This window comes from Cotesia typhae, unplaced genomic scaffold (genome assembly GCF_013202065.1).
Source record: "Cotesia typhae breed Kobodo isofemale line unplaced genomic scaffold, CoteBio_Ctyphae scaffold_61, whole genome shotgun sequence".
Lineage (NCBI taxonomy): Eukaryota > Metazoa > Arthropoda > Insecta > Hymenoptera > Braconidae > Cotesia > Cotesia typhae.
In genome coordinates this window covers 127,418-146,965 of record NW_027423779.1, presented here as the reverse complement: position 1 = coordinate 146,965, position 19,548 = coordinate 127,418, and the positions used below count along the sequence as shown (strand labels likewise).

Here is a 19,548-nt window from a genome sequence, read left to right as displayed (position 1 = left end):
ATATCACCTTTTCTATATTCATGGCAATTTAACAATCGTTAATATAGACTTTGAATTTTATTAAAACAATGAAAAAAATTAGACTATAGCAACATTTTTTAGCTTACCTCTGTTGGAAAATAGCTTTGAGGAACAGATAAGCCGTTTCCGACTGGAAATACGGTTCAGAAATCTTTGACCTTTTTTTTGTTCCTCTTATACACTGCTGTTCGAGAATTACTCAATTGCCTCGTCATTATGTATGATCTATATAAATAAATAAATTATTTTTATAAAAAATTAAGAGATATATATATAAAATTCTTATGAGAATTATTTCAGGTCACTTACGTTTAATTTTAATTTATATTCAACACTTCCAATATCGTAATTATAAACAATTTTTTTAAAATCAATATTACGATATTATCACCATTCAATATTATAAGCTAAGAAGATAATAAATTTAAATAAAGCTTTCACACCACTGACTATTAATCATTTGAAAATAGCGTTCTTATTTACGCTGTACATATATTAAAAACTTTTTTCGTATAGTTATGTCGCTCTAAGCGACTAAGGATGCATTCGTACACAAGTGTGTATGGGTTCGAGTTTGTAGCACGTGCTATGAGTGAAGTGCGACTTGTTGAGCGACAGGTCCAGACAAGTGTACATGTACTATGTATGTAGTAGATGTTTTCAACATAGTATACAAATCTCGGTGTGTACAATCACAACTTAACAACTTTCATGTACATATATACTGATATGCGTAAAATATCGATTGGCCTCAGCATCGGCTTCTTTCCCGCTTTTTCTTAGCAAGTGTAATCTTTTGTCAGTCGCATAAAAACATCCAGTCTATTGTCGTTCGGTTGTCATGACAAGTGCTTTATCTTAAAAGTAAAAGTTAAAACGTATATTGAGTACATTCCGTCAATACTTGGATAACAGTTTATTATTTTAATTTTGGTAAGTAAACATTTGATCTTATGGAATAATCTAAATAACGTGACTTACAATTATTTATTAACTAATAACTTATGAATCAGTAATTTACCAAGTAACGAAAAAAAACCTATTTTGCTACGTTATCTAGTTTTGTAATTACGAATATAAATAATTAGATAAAAATGTATGGTTAAAAAGTCTTGTTGGACAAAGCCAATTTAATGAATGATACTAAAATAAGCTGACGTTCAACAATTTTTTACTTTTCTTTCTATTAATTAAATGAGAACTAAAAAAATTAAACGTATATAGTTATTTAAATTTTTGACATGAAATTTTTTCTTTTAATTTTTTTGTAATAATTTTTCGATAAAACAAAATACAGAAATTTTTAGATGCCGGCGAAGTTGATTTTTATATCAAATGATTATTTTGTAAATATAGTTTTTAATATCTATTTAAAAAACGATAGATAAATTAATTAAGACCACCTATCAATGGTTTCTTTAAGATTTTAGGCAGTAATTGTAAATGTTCTATATCATTATTTATTCTTTATTTTTTCATATAATAAATTGGTAACGCTCATTTGACATTCTTAAAATTTCTAACGATGGTGTTTTTTTTCTTTATTAAAAAATAATAGGAGATTTAGCGGGCATATCTGTTAATTCTTTGATCGTTCTCATGAACATCGTATCAAAATAATAATAATAATAATAATAATAATAATAATAATAATATTATTATGAAACGCAGACCATAACATCAGGTCTGTAGGCGAACGACGTAGCCCGTGCAGTGGGCCAACTACCCACTGCATGGAAATAACTGAGTTACCACAAGATACCAACTCAGAAGTGCTCCCCACAACCGGTCCTTTTCGGATGAGGACCATTCATCAGGTGGGAGGAGCACGCCGGACCCGATGAATGATGACGACCCTGGCGCCTTAAGGACTTACTTTAAGTGGACGGAGGAACTGAGAGTCGATCTCTTGGTGTGCTACCAACGTAGCGAGCCGGGGGTGAGCGGCTATATGGCCCGGATGCACACTCTTTGGAGTGATATGCATCCGGAGCTAGCGCATTTTACGCCCAAACACCTGCGTAATTATGCCGCTCATCTTCGGCGAAATAGAAGATCGCTTGTGCCGGACAGAAGGCAGTCTAATAGACTTTCCTTTCCGGCGCAACTACACCAAGAGCGACGCCGTTCCTCCTTGGACAACAACAATCCCTTTGTAGGACGGCAAGTAAGTATATCTAAAAAGATAACTTACTCCCAACAACAGCTTGACGCGGTAAACGAAGATCTCCGTGCAAACATCCTGGAGGATTCCACCCTGCTCACTGTGAGCCAGGTTGTGTATGGTGCAGCAGTTTCGGCTTTTCCGAGAGAGAGACAATGTCTCTCGATCGAGGCAAGGTTGAAACAGCGCATCTCACAACTTGGCTTGAAAATTGACATGTCCCGGAAACAGGTCTCCCGCATTGAGTGTGTGATTCAGTACGACACAACTCAAACACCATACACGCCCCGAATTCGGCGCATTGCTGCTGAACTTCGGTGGCGTCATCACACACTGAACAAGAGTACTCTTCATGTCATCAAGGAAGAGTCACTTAATAAATTGCGGGCTCTAGTGGCTGCTAAAAAGTCATTAGAGAAAAGGCTGAAGCGGTTGGTCGACAACTCGTTGTTTCGATCCAGCCCTTCACGGTTTCTGACACCAAAGACCGATGTTACCGGGAATTATCCAACACCTGAGCGGATGGAAGCTTTTTGACTGAGTTGTATGGAGATCAACCAAACGTGAACGCCAACACTCCAGCTCTGCACGACTTCAAAGTATTCTGTCGGGAACACCGTCGACAGAATGCTGATGAAGAGAGCCCTGCAGTCAGTGTGGATGAAGTTCGTTCAGCTCTAAATGGCAGCAAAAATTGGGCTGCCCCGGGACCAGACGGCATTAATGTCTTCTGGTGGAAGAAGTTTACTTCTACCCACCTCCATCTGGCCCGCATATTTACATCATACATTAGAGCTGACGATCCGATTCCGGACTGGCTTGTAGATGGGCGAACCGTACTGATACCTAAAAAGGTGACTTGTCTGACCCTAAAATTTCAGGCCTATCACCTGCTTGAATGCGGTTTATAAAATTTTTACAAAAATTTTAAATAACCGTATCTTGCAGCAGATAGAGCCTGTATGGCAACAGATATATGAACAACGTGGCAGTAAAAGAGGCCTGTCAGGTTGCAAAGAGAACCGGATAGTGGATCGATGCGTCTTACTAGATGCGATCTACTATCAACGCAACCTGTCAATGGCTTGGATTGACTATCGCAAGGCATTTGACTCAACTCCACATGAGTTGATTTTATATCTACTCAAATGCCTGGGAGTCAATCCCGAAATAGTGGAATGCATTCGGCGTACAATGCAGCTCTGGCGAACGCGATTTCACATTGGAAGTGGAAACGCATTGCACGTAACCGGAGTTGTAGAGTACAAACGAGGGGTCTTCCAAGGTGATTCCTTGAGCCCTCTGCTGTTTTGCATTTCACTGCTGCCTATATCTGTTGCTCTCCGTAAAACTCATGGGTACTCTGTGGGGCCTCCGGGTGATCGAAACTATTCGATTACCCATCTGCTTTACATGGATGATCTGAAGCTGTATAGCGCTGATAAAGGTCATCTACAAGCGGCCCTCAACATCGTAGCAGAGTACACACGAGATGTCGGAATGTCTTTTGGGTTGGACAAGTGTGCGGTCGTACATCTGGCGAGGGGTAATTGCTCTGATACTGGTGATGATGTCGAATTAGTGGATGGGAGCGTCGTAAGCCAATTAGACGCCGGGGAGTTGTATAGATATCTAGGAATGGAAGAGCACCGCATGCATGCGGTCTCTGAAGTCCGAACAACTCTCCAGAGCGAGTATGTTAGGAGACTCCGGAAAATTTGGTCCTCCGAACTTTCCGGCAAAAACAAAGTCTCAGCTACTAACATGCTCGCTGTCCCAGTCTTACTATACTCTTTCGGTGTCCTGAAATGGACCCGAAAGGATTTACGAGATCTCGACATCAAAACCCGTAAGATCATTAATATGAATCGGAGCATGCACCCCAATTCATCAGTCGCCAGATTATACCTCTCCCGGTCCATCGGTGGGAGAGGTTTGCAGAGTTTGGAGCGGCTTCACGACCGTTTGGTCCTGGGTTTAACTCACGAAGTTGTCAATTTCACTGCAGACGAGGATGAGTTTCTTATGCAAATTGTACATAAACATGAAAATGCGCATAAGGGGTCATTCTTGTATAAGGCAGCAATATATGCGGCAAGAACCCTTGGTCTTGGAGAAATAAACGCTCTTATGGAACTCCGAAAGGAGGAATTTAAGAGCGTCATGAGGAACGCCGAGGAAAACATACTCCTTGGGGAACTGATGGACAAGTCCATGCACAGCGTGTTCTTTAAACACGTGCGTGATCATGGCTTGTCCACCCAGCTGACGTTTTCGTTCTTAAAGTCAGCTGGCCTGATGTCCGAGACTGAACGGTTCATATTTGCCTGCCAAGATGGTGTCATTAACACTCTTGAGTACCGTAGCAAGGTGCTCAAGGTGCAGCTTCCGGACACTTCCTGTAGGAGGTGTAGACAACATCCGGAGACGCTTATGCACCTATTGTCGGCATGTCCAGTGCTGGCGATAGGTGCATATATCCAGCGTCACAATGCTGCCCTGAGAGTACTGTACTACTATCGTCGTCATTGCTACGGTATTGACGTGACACCAGTGCTGCCTTATCTGCCAGGAGATATTCCCCAGGTTGTTGAGAATGACAGTTGCAAAATTTATTGGAACATGCCATTTGCAACAACCCGGCGAATAGATCACAACAAACCTGATATTGTGCTCTTCGACAAGGCCACTCGTGACATTTATGTCATTGAGTTCTCGGCCCCGGCTGAATACAACATCTCAGCCAAAGAAGAGCACAAAGACAAATATATCAGGATCTCCTGTTTGAAATTGGCAAACTTTACCCAGGTTACCGTGTCAAGCTTGTCGTCCTGATTGTTGGCGTCCTAGGAGGTATGAAACAGTCTTTTGTATCTTCACTTGCCAAAGTTCCAGCTTGTTCATCAAAAGCTGAGTTCTTGGCAGTTAGGATGCAGAAGGCTGTTATACTTGGTTCTCTCCGTCTCTTAAGGGAAATGACTTTGGCCTGCTGTGATCACTAACCGCCTTGTTGTGCGGAGTGGTCCAGCAGTAACGGATGGAGCTCAGGCTGGGCCCTCGGAGAATCGGACTCCGGGGATAACCCCCCTGAGCATTTAATAACAAAATAATAATAGTAATAATAATAATAATAATAATAATAATAATAATTATTATTATTATTATTATTATTATTTTGTTATTAATTGCTCAGGGGGGTTTTCCCCGGAGTCCGATTCTCCGAGGGCCCAGCCTGAGCTCCATCCGTTACTGCTGGACCACTCCGCACAACAAGGCGGTTAGTGATCACAGCAGGCCAAAGTCATTTCCCTTAAGAGACGGAGAGAACCAAGTATAACAGCCTTCTGCATCCTAACTGCCAAGAACTCAGCTTTTGATGAACAAGCTGGAACTTTGGCAAGTGAAGATACAAAAGACTGTTTCATACCTCCTAGGACGCCAACATTCAGGACGACAAGCTTGACACGGTAACCTGGGTAAAGTTTGCCAATTTCAAACAGGAGATCCTGATATATTTGTCTTTTGTGCTCTTCTTTGGCTGAGATGTTGTATTCAGCCGGGGCCGAGAACTCAATGACATAAATGTCATGAGTGGCCTTGTCGAAGAGCACAATATCAGGTTTGTTGTGATCTATCCGCCGGGTTGTTGCAAATGGCATGTTCCAATAAATTTTGCAACTGTCATTCTCAACAACCTGGGGAATATCTCCTGGCAAATAAGGCAGCACTGGTGTCACGTCAATACCGTAGCAATGACGAAGATAGTAGTACAGTACTCGCAGGGCAGCATTGTGACGCTGGATATATGCACCTCTCGCCAGCACTGGACATGCCGACAAAAGGTGCATAAGCGTCTCCGGATGTTGTCTACACCTCCTACAGGACGTGTCCGGAAGCTGCACCTGGAGCACCTTGCTACGGTACTCAAGAGTGTTAATGACACCATCTTGGCAGGCAAATATGAACCCTTCAGTCTCGGACATCTGGCCCGCTGACTTTAAGAAGGAAAACGTCAGCTGGATGGACAAGCCATGATCACGCACGTGTTTAAAGAACACGCTGTGCATGGACTTGTCCATCAGTTCGCCAAGGAGTAGTTTTTCCTCGGCGTTCTGATGACGCTCTTAAATTCCTCCTTTCGGAGTTCCATAAGAGCGTTTATTTCTCCAAGACCAAGGGTTCTTGCCGCATATATTGCTGCCTTATACAAGAATGACCCCTTATGCGCATTTTCATGTTTATGTACAATTTGCATAAGAAAGTCATCCTCGTCTGCAGTGAAATTGACAACTTCGTGAGTTAAACCCAGGACCAAACGGTCGTGAAGCTGCTCCAAACTCTGCAAACCTCTCCCACCGATGGACCGGGAGAGGTATAATCTGGCGACTGATGAATTGGGGTGCATGCTCCGATTCATATTAATGATCTTACGGGTTTTGATGTCGAGATCTCGTAAATCCTTTCGGGTCCATTTCAGGACACCGAAAGAGTATAGTAAGACTGGGACAGCGAGCATGTTAGTAGCTGAGACTTTGTTTTTGCCGGAAAGTTCGGAGGACCAAATTTTCCGGAGTCTCCTAACATACTCGCTCTGGAGAGTTGTTCGACTTCAGAAACCGCATGCATGCGGTGCTCTTCCATTCCTAGATATCTATACAACTCCCCGGCGTCTAATTGGCTTAAGACGCTCCCATCCACTAATTCGACATCATCACCAGTATCAGAGCACTTACCCTCGCCAGATGTACGACCGCACACTTGTCCAACCCAAAAGACATTCCGACATCTCGTGTGTACTCTGCTACGATGTTGAGGGCTGCTTGTAGATGATCTTCATCAGCACTATATAGCTTCAGATCATCCATGTAAGCAGATGGGTGATCGAATATTTTCGATCACCCGGAGGCCCCACAGAGTACCCACGAGTTTTACGGAGAGCAACAGATATAGGCAGCAGTGAAATGCAAAACAGCAGAGGGCTCAAGGAATCGCCTTGGAAGACCCCTCGTTTGTACTCTACAACTCCGGTTACGTGCAATGCGTTTCCACATCCAATGTGAAATCGCGTTCGCCAGAGCTGCATTGTACGCCGAATACATTCCACTATTTCGGGATTGACTCCCAGGCATTTGAGTAGATATAAAATTAACTCATGTGGAGTTGAGTCAAATGCCTTGCGATAGTCAATCCAAGCCATTGACAGGTTGCGTTGATAGTAGATCGCATCTAGTAAGACGCATCGATCCACTATCCGGTTCTCTTTGCAACCTGACAGGCCTCTTTTACTGCCACGTTGTTCATATATCTGTTGCCATACAGGCTCTATCTGCTGCAAGATACGGTTATTTAAAATTTTTGTAAAAATTTTATAAACCGCATTCAAGCAGGTGATAGGCCTGAAATTCTTAGGGTCAGACAAGTCACCTTTTTTAGGTATCAGTACGGTTCGCCCTTCTACAAGCCAGTGCGGAATCGGATCGTCAGCTCTAATGTATGATGTAAATATGCGGGCCAGATGGAGGTGGGTAGAAGTAAACTTCTTCCACCAGAAGACATTAATGCCGTCTGGTCCCGGGGCAGCCCAATTTTTGCTGCCATTTAGAGCTGAACGAACTTCATCCACACTGACTGCAGGGCTCTCTTCATCAGCATTCTGTCGACGGTGTTCCCGACAGAATACTTTGAAGTCGTGCAGAGCTGGAGTGTTGGCGTTCACGTTTGGTTGATCTCCATACAACTCAGTCCAAAAAGCTTCCATCCGCTCAGGTGTTGGATAATTCCCGGTAACATCGGTCTTGGGTGTCAGAAACCGTGAAGGGCTGGATCGAAACAACGAGTTGTCGACCAACCGCTTCAGCCTTTTCTCTAATGACTTTTTAGCAGCCACTAGAGCCCGCAATTTATTAAGTGACTCTTCCTTGATGACATGAAGAGTACTCTTGTTCAGTGTGTGATGACGCCACCGAAGTTCAGCAGCAATGCGCCGAATTCGGGGCGTGTATGGTGTTTGAGTTGTGTCGTACTGAATCACACACTGAATGCGGGAGACCTGTTTCCGGGACATGTCAATTTTCAAGCCATGTTGTGAGATGCGCTGTTTCAACCTTGCCTCGATCGAGAGACATTGTCTCTCTCTCGGAAAAGCCGAAACTGCTGCACCATACACAACCTGGCTCACAGTGAGCAGGGTGGAATCCTCCAGGATGTTTGCACGGAGATCTTCGTTTACCGCGTCAAGCTGTTGTTGGGAGTAAGTTATCTTTTTAGATATACTTACTTGCCGTCCTACAAAGGGATTGTTGTTGTCCAAGGAGGAACGGCGTCGCTTTGGTGTAGTTGCGCCGGAAAGGAAAGTCTATTAGACTGCCTTCTGTCCGGCACAAGCGATCTTCTATTTCGCCGAAGATGAGCGGCATAATTACGCAGGTGTTTGGGCGTAAAATGCGCTAGCTCCGGATGCATATCACTCCAAAGAGTGTGCATCCGGGCCATATAGCCGCTCACCCCCGGCTCGCTACGTTGGTAGCACACCAAGAGATCGACTCTCAGTTCCTCCGTCCACTTAAAGTAAGTCCTTAAGGCGCCAGGGTCGTCATCATTCATCGGGTCCGGCGTGCTCCTCCCACCTGATGAATGGTCCTCATCCGAAAAGGACCGGTTGTGGGGAGCACTTCTGAGTTGGTATCTTGTGGTAACTCTTACTATTATTATTATTATTATTAAATGCTCAGGGGGGTTATCCCCGGAGTCCGATTCTCCGAGGGCCCAGCCTGAGCTCCATCCGTTACTGCTGGACCACTCCGCACAACAAGGCGGTTAGTGATCACAGCAGGCCAAAGTCATTTCCCTTAAGAGACGGAGAGAACCAAGTAAAACAGCCTTCTGCATCCTAACTGCCAAGAACTCAGCTTTTGATGAGCAAGCTGGAACTTTGGCAAGTGAGGATACAAAAGACTGCTTTATCCCTCCTAGGACGCCAACAATCAGGACGACAAGCTTGACACGGTAACCTGGGTAAAGTTTACCAATTTCAAACAGGAGATCCTGATATATTTGTCTTTTGTGCTCTTCTTTGGCTGAGATGTTGTATTCAGCCGGGGCCGAGAACTCAATGACATAAATGTCATGAGTGGCCTTGTCGAAGAGCACAATATCAGGTTTGTTGTGATCTATCCGCCGGGTTGTTGCAAATGGCATGTTCCAATAAATTTTGCAACTGTCATTCTCAACAACCTGGGGAATATCTCCTGGCAAATAAGGCAGCACTGGTGTCACGTCAATACCGTAGCAATGACGAAGATAGTAGTACAGTACTCGCAGGGCAGCATTGTGACGCTGGATATATGCACCTCTCGCCAGCACTGGACATGCCGACAAAAGGTGCATAAGCGTCTCCGGATGTTGTCTACACCTCCTACAGGACGTGTCCGGAAGCTGCACCTGGAGCACCTTGCTACGGTACTCAAGAGTGTTAATGACACCATCTTGGCAGGCAAATATGAACCGTTCAGTCTCGGACATCAGGCCCGCTGACTTTAAGAAGGAAAACGTCAGCTGGATGGACAAGCCATGATCACGCACGTGTTTAAAGAACACGCTGTGCATGGACTTGTCCATCAGTTCGCCAAGGAGTAGTTTTTCCTCGGCGTTCCTGATGACGCTCTTAAATTCCTCCTTTCGGAGTTCCATAAGAGCGTTTATTTCTCCAAGACCAAGGGTTCTTGCCGCATATATTGCTGCCTTATACAAGAATGACCCCTTATGCGCATTTTCATGTTTATGTACAATTTGCATAAGAAAGTCATCCTCGTCTGCAGTGAAATTGACAACTTCGTGAGTTAAACCCAGGACCAAACGGTCGTGAAGCCGCTCCAAACTCTGCAAACCTCTCCCACCGATGGACCGGGAGAGGTATAATCTGGCGACTGATGAATTGGGGTGCATGCTCCGATTCATATTAATGAACTTACGGGTTTTGATGTCGAGATCTCGTAAATCCTTTCGGGTCCATTTCAGGACACCGAAAGAGTATAGTAAGACTGGGACAGCGAGCATGTTAGTAGCTGAGACTTTGTTTTTGCCGGAAAGTTCGGAGGACCAAATTTTCCGGAGTCTCCTAACATACTCGCTCTGGAGAGTTGTTCTATTATTATTATTATTATTATTATTATTATTATTATTATTATTATTATTATTATTATTATTATTATTATTATTATTATTATTATTATTATTATTATTATTATTATTATTATTATTATTATTATTATTATTTGTTATTAATTGCTCAGGGGGGTTTTCCCCGGAGTCCGACTCTCCGAGGGCCCAGCCTGAGCGCCATCCATTACTGCTGCACCACTCCACACAACAAGGCGGTTAGTGAGTGCAGCAGGCCAAATTCATTTGCCTAAGTAGACGCAGGGATCCCAAAATGACAGCCTTTTGCATCCGCACTGCTAGAGACACGGCTGCTGAACTGCAAGCCGGTATCTTCGCAAGTGAAGACACAAAAGACTGTTTCATCCCTCCAAGGACGCCGACAACCAAAACGACGAGCTTGACACGGTAACCTGGGTACAGTTTGCCAATTTCAAACAGGAGATCCTGATATATCTGGTGTTTGTGCTCTTCTTTGGCCGAGATATTGTATTCGGCTGGGGCCGAAAACTCAATGACATAAATGTCACGAGTAGCCTTGTCAAAGAGCACAATATCAGGTTTGTTGTGGTCAATCCGCCGGGTTGTTGCGAATGGTATGTTCCAATAAATTTTGGAACTGTCATTCTCAACAACCTGCGGAATATCTCCTGGCAGATAAGGCAACACTGGTGTCTCATCGATACCGCAGCTATATCTGAGATGATAATAGAGTACTCGCAGGGCAGCATTGTGACGCTGTATGTAGGCACCTCTTGCCAGCACAGGACATGCCGACAAAAGGTGCATCAGCGTCTCCGGATGTTGTTTACACGTCCGACAGGACGTGTCCGGAAGCTGCGCCTGGAGCACCTTGCTACGGTATTCGAGAGTGTTGATAACACCATCTTGGCAGGCAGATATAAACCCTTCGGTCTCGGACATCAGGCCAGCTGACTTCAAGAAGGAGAATGTCAGCTGGGTGGACAAGCCATGGTCACGGACGTGTTTGAAATACACGCTGTGCATGGACTTGTCCATGTGTTCACCGAGGAGTTTTTTTTCCTCGGCTATCCTGACGACGCTCTTGAACTCCTTTTTATTATTATTATTATTATTATTATTATTATTATTATTATTATTATTATTATTATTATTATTATTATTATTATTATTATTATTATTATTTTGTTATTAAATGCTCAGGGGGGTTATCCCCGGAGTCCGATTCTCCGAGGGCCCAGCTTGAGCTCCATCCGTTACTGCTGGACCACTCCGCACAACAAGGCGGTTAGTGATCACAGCAGGCCAAAGTCATTTCCCTTAAGAGACGGAGAGAACCAAGTAAAACAGCCTTCTGCATCCTAACTGCCAAGAACTCAGCTTTTGATGAGCAAGCTGGAACTTTGGCAAGTGAGGATACAAAAGACTGTTTCATCCCTCCTAGGACGCCAACAATCAGGACGACAAGCTTGACACGGTAACCTGGGTAAAGTTTGCCAATTTCAAACAGGAGATCCTGATATATTTGTCTTTTGTGCTCTTCTTTGGCTGAGATGTTGTATTCAGCCGGGGCCGAGAACTCAATGACATAAATGTCACGAGTGGCCTTGTCGAAGAGCACAATATCAGGTTTGTTGTGATCTATCCGCCGGGTTGTTGCAAATGGCATGTTCCAATAAATTTTGCAACTGTCATTCTCAACAACCTGGGGAATATCTCCTGGCAAATAAGGCAGCACTGGTGTCACGTCAATACCGTAGCAATGACGAAGATAGTAGTACAGTACTCTTAGGGCAGCATTGTGACGCTGGATATATGCACCTCTCGCCAGCACTGGACATGCCGACAAAAGGTGCATAAGCGTCTCCGGATGTTGTCTACACCTCCTACAGGACGTGTCCGGAAGCTGCACCTGGAGCACCTTGCTACGGTTCTCAAGAGTGTTAATGACACCATCTTGGCAGGCAAATATGAACCCTTCAGTCTCGGACATCTGGCCCGCTGACTTTAAGACGGAAAACGTCAGCTGGATGGACAAGCCATGATCACGCACGTGTTTAAAGAACACGCTGTGCATGGACTTGTCCATCAGTTCGCCAGAGCTGCATTGTACGCCGAATACATTCCACTATTTCGGGATTGACTCCCAGGCATTTGAGTAGATATAAAATCAACTCATGTGGAGTTGAGTCAAATGCCTTGCGATAGTCAATCCAAACCATTATTATTATTATTATTATTATTATTATTATTATTACTATTATTATTATTATTATTATTATTATTATTATTATTATTATTATTATTTTTAGACAAGGATAACATTTTCATTACGATAATTTTAATAACTTTAGTCGCAATTTTCTTGAACTATTGGTTTTTTAAAAACAGTCAAATCTCGTTAAAAGACTATTTGTTACATTTTTTAAAATGTGTAATTAGTTTTCACAGCGTTGCCTAGCATTTAAAATGATATAATTAAAAAAAAAAATAAATAAACAAAGCCACATAAAATCTGTAACCATTAATCATACGTTCCCGGAATTCTGGACAATTGTTTTTAACAATTCGATCAGGCTGTTACAAATGAAGTAGCTATATTTTGATTTCTTTTTACAGTTTACTAGAGTTCCTCATTAATTATTTTTTTTTTTTTTTCAAAATGTTATTTAGTTAATTTGATAGTCAATGCAAAAAAAAATATTCCAACGTAACTTTAGTTCAAAATCTATTTGCGATTATCAATATTATATAGGATAATTTGTCATGTCAAACAAAAAAAGGCGTGATTGATGGAGAATGTAGTTTACATTAAACAACGTTTTTCTTTTTTTAAACAGACCAATCACATAATTCAGATACTTGTTTTTAATCTATTCATTACTTAATCAAGAATTTTTCTTTTAGGTCAAACATCAAACGTAAAAATGGCATCATTCTGTCTTTTAACCAATAAAAATCGTTCCAAATATTATGTAGTACCTACAAAAAATGTCTATCAATTGGATGAGGAGGGTGCATTGCAACCCGTTGTACTAAGTGCATACCAGAATGGTAGCATGTGTTATGTCCGCGACAATCATCTGAAACTAGGCAATGGAGCTTTCACTATAGTCGACACTGATTGTAATTCCTGATTTTACTTATTTCATTATAGTAGAATTCTATTAGTAAGAATAAATGTACCAGTTAATGATGCGTGCTTTTAAAAATTAATTATTGATTTTATGACCAACAGATGATTATAATGCAATTATAAAAAGGAATAAAGTGGATACTCGCATTATAACTTCAAAATTGCCTGAATATAGCCCATCTATTACGTCAGATCAGCCGTTGAAGAAGACTTCACAAAGAAAAAAAGTAAGTAGAAAATATTTTTTTTTTAATTGTATTTAACATTGAAAAATTAAAAACTTTTTAATTTTATTCGGATTTGAATTGAAAAAAAAATATAATCTGATTGTTAAAGATTTACTTACAAGGGCGAATGTTTGTATGTATGTTGTTTTTGGGATACATCTTGAAACTAACTTGTTCTGGTAACGTCTCTTTTCCGGTATCATGAATACATTATGAATTGAATCTAATTATAATATCGCGTACAGATGTCATAAGGGCGTATAAAATTTATATAAGGGCCTAAAAAAATTTTTAATTTGAAAAAAAAATTTTTTAGTTGATTTCATAAAAATCTAACTATTGTATTTGTCCTCATGACGTAATTTTTGATAAATTTTGCTATATTTCAAGCTAACTCAACGAGCTGAGTCAGAAAATACATATGGTTAAAAATTTTATATATGTATGTATATATGTATATATATTTATACGATATAACGCGGCTTGTCCCGACGATAGCGTCAACAATTCTTAAGGGATCTCAATAAAACTCAACATATTTATTCTATCGACTATTAGGAAGGTCAAGTTCAAATATGAGCTTAATCGGTCCAATAGTTTAGAAATTACAGCATTTAAAAATTCGGAAATTTCGAAAATTCGATACTTTCACTACTTTTCCTTCAAATAACTTTTGAACGCGTCGAGTAATACTATTTCTGGAAAATGCATCTGAAAGCTGAGAAATGAAGCTTCAATTTATGTGCATACATTTTTTTCTAAAGTAAAAAATATCCATCTTATGATCATTTTTAAGAAATTTTACTCTTGCAGTCGTTTTGTCTATAGAAAACTGACTGGAAAGTACTAAAGTACAATAATTATTTCTTTTTTTATTGAACGTTATTTGTTAAACAGTAAACTCTGCGAGCTAAAAACGTTCTGAAAGCAAGTTTAACAATTAAAAATCTAATTGTAATCTTGACTAATAAGTAAAAATGAAATCTACTTCCATTCTGGCTGCCGAATGGCACTTTTTTTATATGTCCTTATGGCTTTTCACCAGGACCTTTTGTCGGTGAAAATACGCCCTTATGGCATCTGGAATGTGATATTATAAATATAAGAAATGAATGGTCAAACTTAAATAAAAATTTTTATAACAATCCAGAATAATATATTCATTGTAATTGAATAAATTCATGATTTTGTTGACTCATCCTACATATATATTGAACAACTTAACATGAATTTCAGCACTGAATAAAAGTAAATATTAATATCTAAGTAAGTTCTTCAAATGTTTATCAATTAGTAAATGGATAAATATTTAAATTTATGTTCTTTTTTTAGGACACACTCGCAACTACAAGAGACAACAATGTACGGGACTCGGGAGATTATTACTGTAGCCAATTAGCTGGATCGTCTCAGAATGAGCTATCTAAATTAAATACCGATGTAAGTTTTAAGAATCACTGTAGTTTAGTGCTATTAGCAGTTGATATATGTTGAAATTATAAGTATAAAATAATTACTTATATACCATTAGAACAACTTGCATTAGTAGTTAAAATAAGAGATAACGTATTAAGAAGTTAAAACTCTTATTTCTAATACACATATCTAGAATATATATGGCGTATTAATTATTATTTATTTATTTATTCATAGGAAACAGATGATGAAGATAGTGGAGCTGACAAAGAGAACGATGAAATTTCTCCTCTAAATCAAACTTCTTTAAATCAAACTCCTCTAAATCAAACTCCTCCGTTAAATCAGATTCGGACAACACTCCCAACACGACGACCAAGAAATAAAATAGTTATACGAAGACCTTACGATGCATCTGTAAGACAGCTTAATAACATAAGTAAAAATCTAGCAAAGATCCGAAAAGCTCAGATAAATATCGAAAGTAAAAATGATAATTCACAACACCAGCAGCAGACTTCAAAAATGCCGAATTTAATAGAGACGGTCACTATCGAAAATAATGTAGAGGTAAATTTTTTTAATATTTCAATAACATTTCACTTAGGTAGACTTTTTATTTTCATATATTCCACACAAATAATCCAAGAAAAAAAATTTTTTTTCTTTCACCGCATGAAACAAAAGAAAACATTTTTCACAATTTTGGTTTGCTTATTTTGTCAGAAATTAAATGGTCAGTAGAAAAGCTCTCATAAAATTTTTCCGTAATTTTGACGGATAAAAAGTTATCAGACAACAAACCGTTGCAGCTAAACTGAATGTAGACTAAAATGATTTCGAGACAATAAACAAATTTCTGTGTGAAATAATTTCTAACAAACTAGAAATGGGTTTTGAACTTTCAAAAATATTACCTAATACAATAAAAAATTGACAGTCTACGGAATAGTTGATAAGTTGGGCTTTCTACGTCAAATCAGATAGTTTGAAAATTTTTCATTTTTGATTTCCTTTTTTTTTGTACTTATTAAAAATTGTTCCTGGTAAATTTAAAGATTATTTTTATTTCACGTTCCAAAGATATTCAATATTCGAAAGATCATTTTGTTTTCGGCTTTTCACTCAGTCTCTTGAAAAATGGTCTAAATAGAATTTTTTTATTATTTCAAAATTTCTTTCAAAAGTTGTCAGCCAAGTATTAATATTTTTCAGAACGTAAGAAATTAGAAAAAAAAATGTTAACTAACTTATTTTCACCATTAGTATAGGTTAAAAATTTTTGGAATAGATAGAAGCTTAAAGAAAATGAAATTACAAAAAAAAAAAATTGAAAAGTAAGTGTAGTTCAAAAGATAAGATTAAAAACTCAAAACTGAAACATTGCGAATAGAAACACTTCAATAAACTGTTTTTTTTTCTATGAATTACAAAAAAAATGGAAATTTTTGGAAGAAAATTTGAATGTCGACCATTTTCATAGAAGTTATGAGCAAAAAAACAAAAGAAAAAAAAGTAATTTTTCGATAAAATTTGATATCTATTAAACAGGTCATAAAAAAAAATCTCTAAGTTAAAAAGAATAGGTGTTTGAATGGGTCTTAAGAAAATGACAAATAAAAATGGAAGTCATTAAAAATAGAAATTTTTTTAACTGTACGATTTGGCTTCGAATATTGTATTATATTTTTACGCTCGATCCACTATTTGCGGTTAAAAACGGAATTATATTATAATCAGATTTACTGTAATGCAATTAGAAATATAAAATTATGCTTAAAGAAGTATATGCGTACCATATATGGGGAGACGGAAAATAGCTGAACGTCTCTTAGAGTGAAGATATTGATCTGCACTTTTTGGATAAATAATTTATTTAGATAAAACTGTAAAGTTAACAACATCGAAAGAAAAAATTTTTTTGGAGTACCCTAATATTTAATTATGTAGAATGTTAATAGTAATCGTACACCTATTTGACCAGTCCTCATAACTCAAAAAAATAGTTAAACATTGACAAATGAAAATATTAAGCTCAACTATGTAAAAAAATAACTGAAAGTCAATTTTCTCAACTATTATAATTAGAAAAACAGATTTTTTAAGATGATTTACAAATTTTTAAATTAATTAACTTAAAACTTTTTACATACTTTCTATGCTTTAAAAGCTTTACAGCAGATCACCGATATTGATAAAATATGTACACTTCTCACAAAAATTACGGGAACAAGAGAAAAATATAAATTTTTGGCGGATTTTCAATACGCTGTAACTTATAAAAAAATTAGGAAAACGGTTGACCCTAAAGGCTATCCCTGCAATTTCCCGCTAGTCTTATATTTAACTGCTCAAAATTGCATCTATTACATTTTTGAACTCTCCGAGCTCAAAAATCTTATCAGAGTTCCATGAAACACGATTTTTTTAATTTTCCAATTGCTGTAACTTTTGAATGAATCGACCGATTTTTACACGGTTGGCGGCGATCGATGTAGTTTTTTAAGCTCTATGAAAAATTTAAAACAAAAAAAATTAATCTAATGAAATATTTCGGAGTTATTACAAGAAAATACTTTTTTCGATTATTTTCGATAACTATATCTCACGAACGCATCAACCGATTCTGACGTATTTGGTGGTGATCGATGCAGGCCATTCCTGAAACTTCCCACTTATTTTCGAGTGTAACGCTCGTAAATCGATTCAGTTGTTAAGCTCTTCAATTTGAGCTCAAATTTTTAAGTAGCTATAATTTTCAAACGCGTTGTTCGACTTCGACTTACTTGATGGCATTCGGAGCAGTTCTTTTAGTACAAAAAACTCGATTTTTGCAAAACTGGGCAAAACCAATAACTTCCCGATTTTTTTAAATCTTCGATTTTTTTTAGCGGGAAGTTGAAAGTTTTAAAACTTTGATCCAAAGACTAGACACTTAGAGGTACAATTTGTTTTTTTTTTTATTTGCTGTACCACCAGTTTTTAACAAGTTACAGCCTGTTGAAAATCCCTCAAAAATTTATATTTTTTTTCTTGCTCCCTTAATTTTTGTAAGAAGTGTATAATTAATAATAAAAACAGTATTAAAAAAATATACTTCAGTAAATTTTAAAGTATTAGCTGTTAATATACAAAAATGTAATTAGGTTTACTATTGAAGTAATGAAATATTTTTTTGATCAAAATAGTACATCCAGATTGGACAAACAAAGTTCACCAGTAATGAAGTGGCAAAAGCAGTTTTGAAATCAACCATGCATGGCCGTGCCTCCGCAATTATTGATAAATTGTGGACCGAGGCGGAGTTACAGAAAATGTACATTAAGTGTCCAAAAGATGATCCTGAAAGTATTGCAATAAACGATACACACTGCCTGCGAGTTAAAGGTAAAATGTATAACGCAATAGACACTCAGACTCTTTTTTGAAACTTTTTTTTTTTTAATATTGTATGTGTATAGATAAGTAAACCGGTTTTCGAATATCTTTTAAAGAAATGAACCAATATTTTTTTATTTTCAGAACTATGCTTATACTTACAACGACGAAAGAAAATAGAATGCTTACCACAATCGAAAGACAATATTGATCTGTACATAAAAAAATAGATCGGGGACTTCTGCAATGAGAACCGCCGTAAAGTAAAAGAAAAAAACGCAGCGCAACAATAATGTCGAGGATTAATGCGATTTTATTTATCTATGATTTTAATTTTTAAAAATAGAATTAAGTCCTAAATTTTTAAGAAAGTATTTTTCTAAGGTACTCGGAAAGAATAAGATGACACTGGATATCATTCCAGATTACACTCTGTGAAAAAATTTCAGATAATAGCTAGTATAATCCAGATTACAAAGAGTATAATCCAGATATCACGCAGTGTAATCTGGATATTTCTAGATACTACCTGAAATTGTTTTTAACCACACATATCACTGAGTATAATCTGGAATGATATCCATTGTCATCTTGTTCTTTCCGTGTAACTTAAGAAAGTTATTATTTAAGTGTTCATGAATTATCATTTATTATAATAAAGTGGAGTTTAACGATAATTTTGTTCAATAAAAAGTTTAGTGTGCCAAATGTTACGATTATTTATTTTATTTTTAAATTAGACGAATAAATTGCCTAAAACCTTAAAAATTATCAATAATTTTTGTCAATGTTTCAGTGGATAAGGTCAACACGAAATTTATACCTTCAGTCAACACATGAATAAGAATAACACCTCAATAATAAAATGATTGCTTATTAATCTTGTGGTTATTGTTACCATATTAACTAAGCCGAAAATAAAATTTGAATATAGATGCATGACTTCCAAAGAACTATAAAATCAACTTAAATTTATTTTAGATTCCCCGAGAACACGTACTAACTCTACTTTAATTCCATTCAAAATCCATGTTAAAATAATTATAGATCCATTCTATTTTTACTGT

General features: G+C 38.2%; 1 protein-coding gene across 1 annotated transcript; it reads left to right on the top strand.

The window, feature by feature from the left end:
* Positions 1-873: 873 nt before the first annotated feature.
* Positions 874-19,179, top strand: LOC141537155 (uncharacterized). The gene is made up of 7 exons (XM_074257999.1): positions 874-954; positions 13,232-13,450; positions 13,563-13,687; positions 15,020-15,127; positions 15,341-15,673; positions 18,292-18,490; positions 18,626-19,179. The coding sequence occupies exons 2-7, from the start codon at positions 13,252-13,254 to the stop codon at positions 18,709-18,711; spliced, it is 1,050 nt and encodes a 349-aa protein (XP_074114100.1). The 5' UTR covers positions 874-954; positions 13,232-13,251; the 3' UTR covers positions 18,712-19,179.
* The last annotated feature ends 369 nt before the right edge of the window (positions 19,180-19,548 follow it).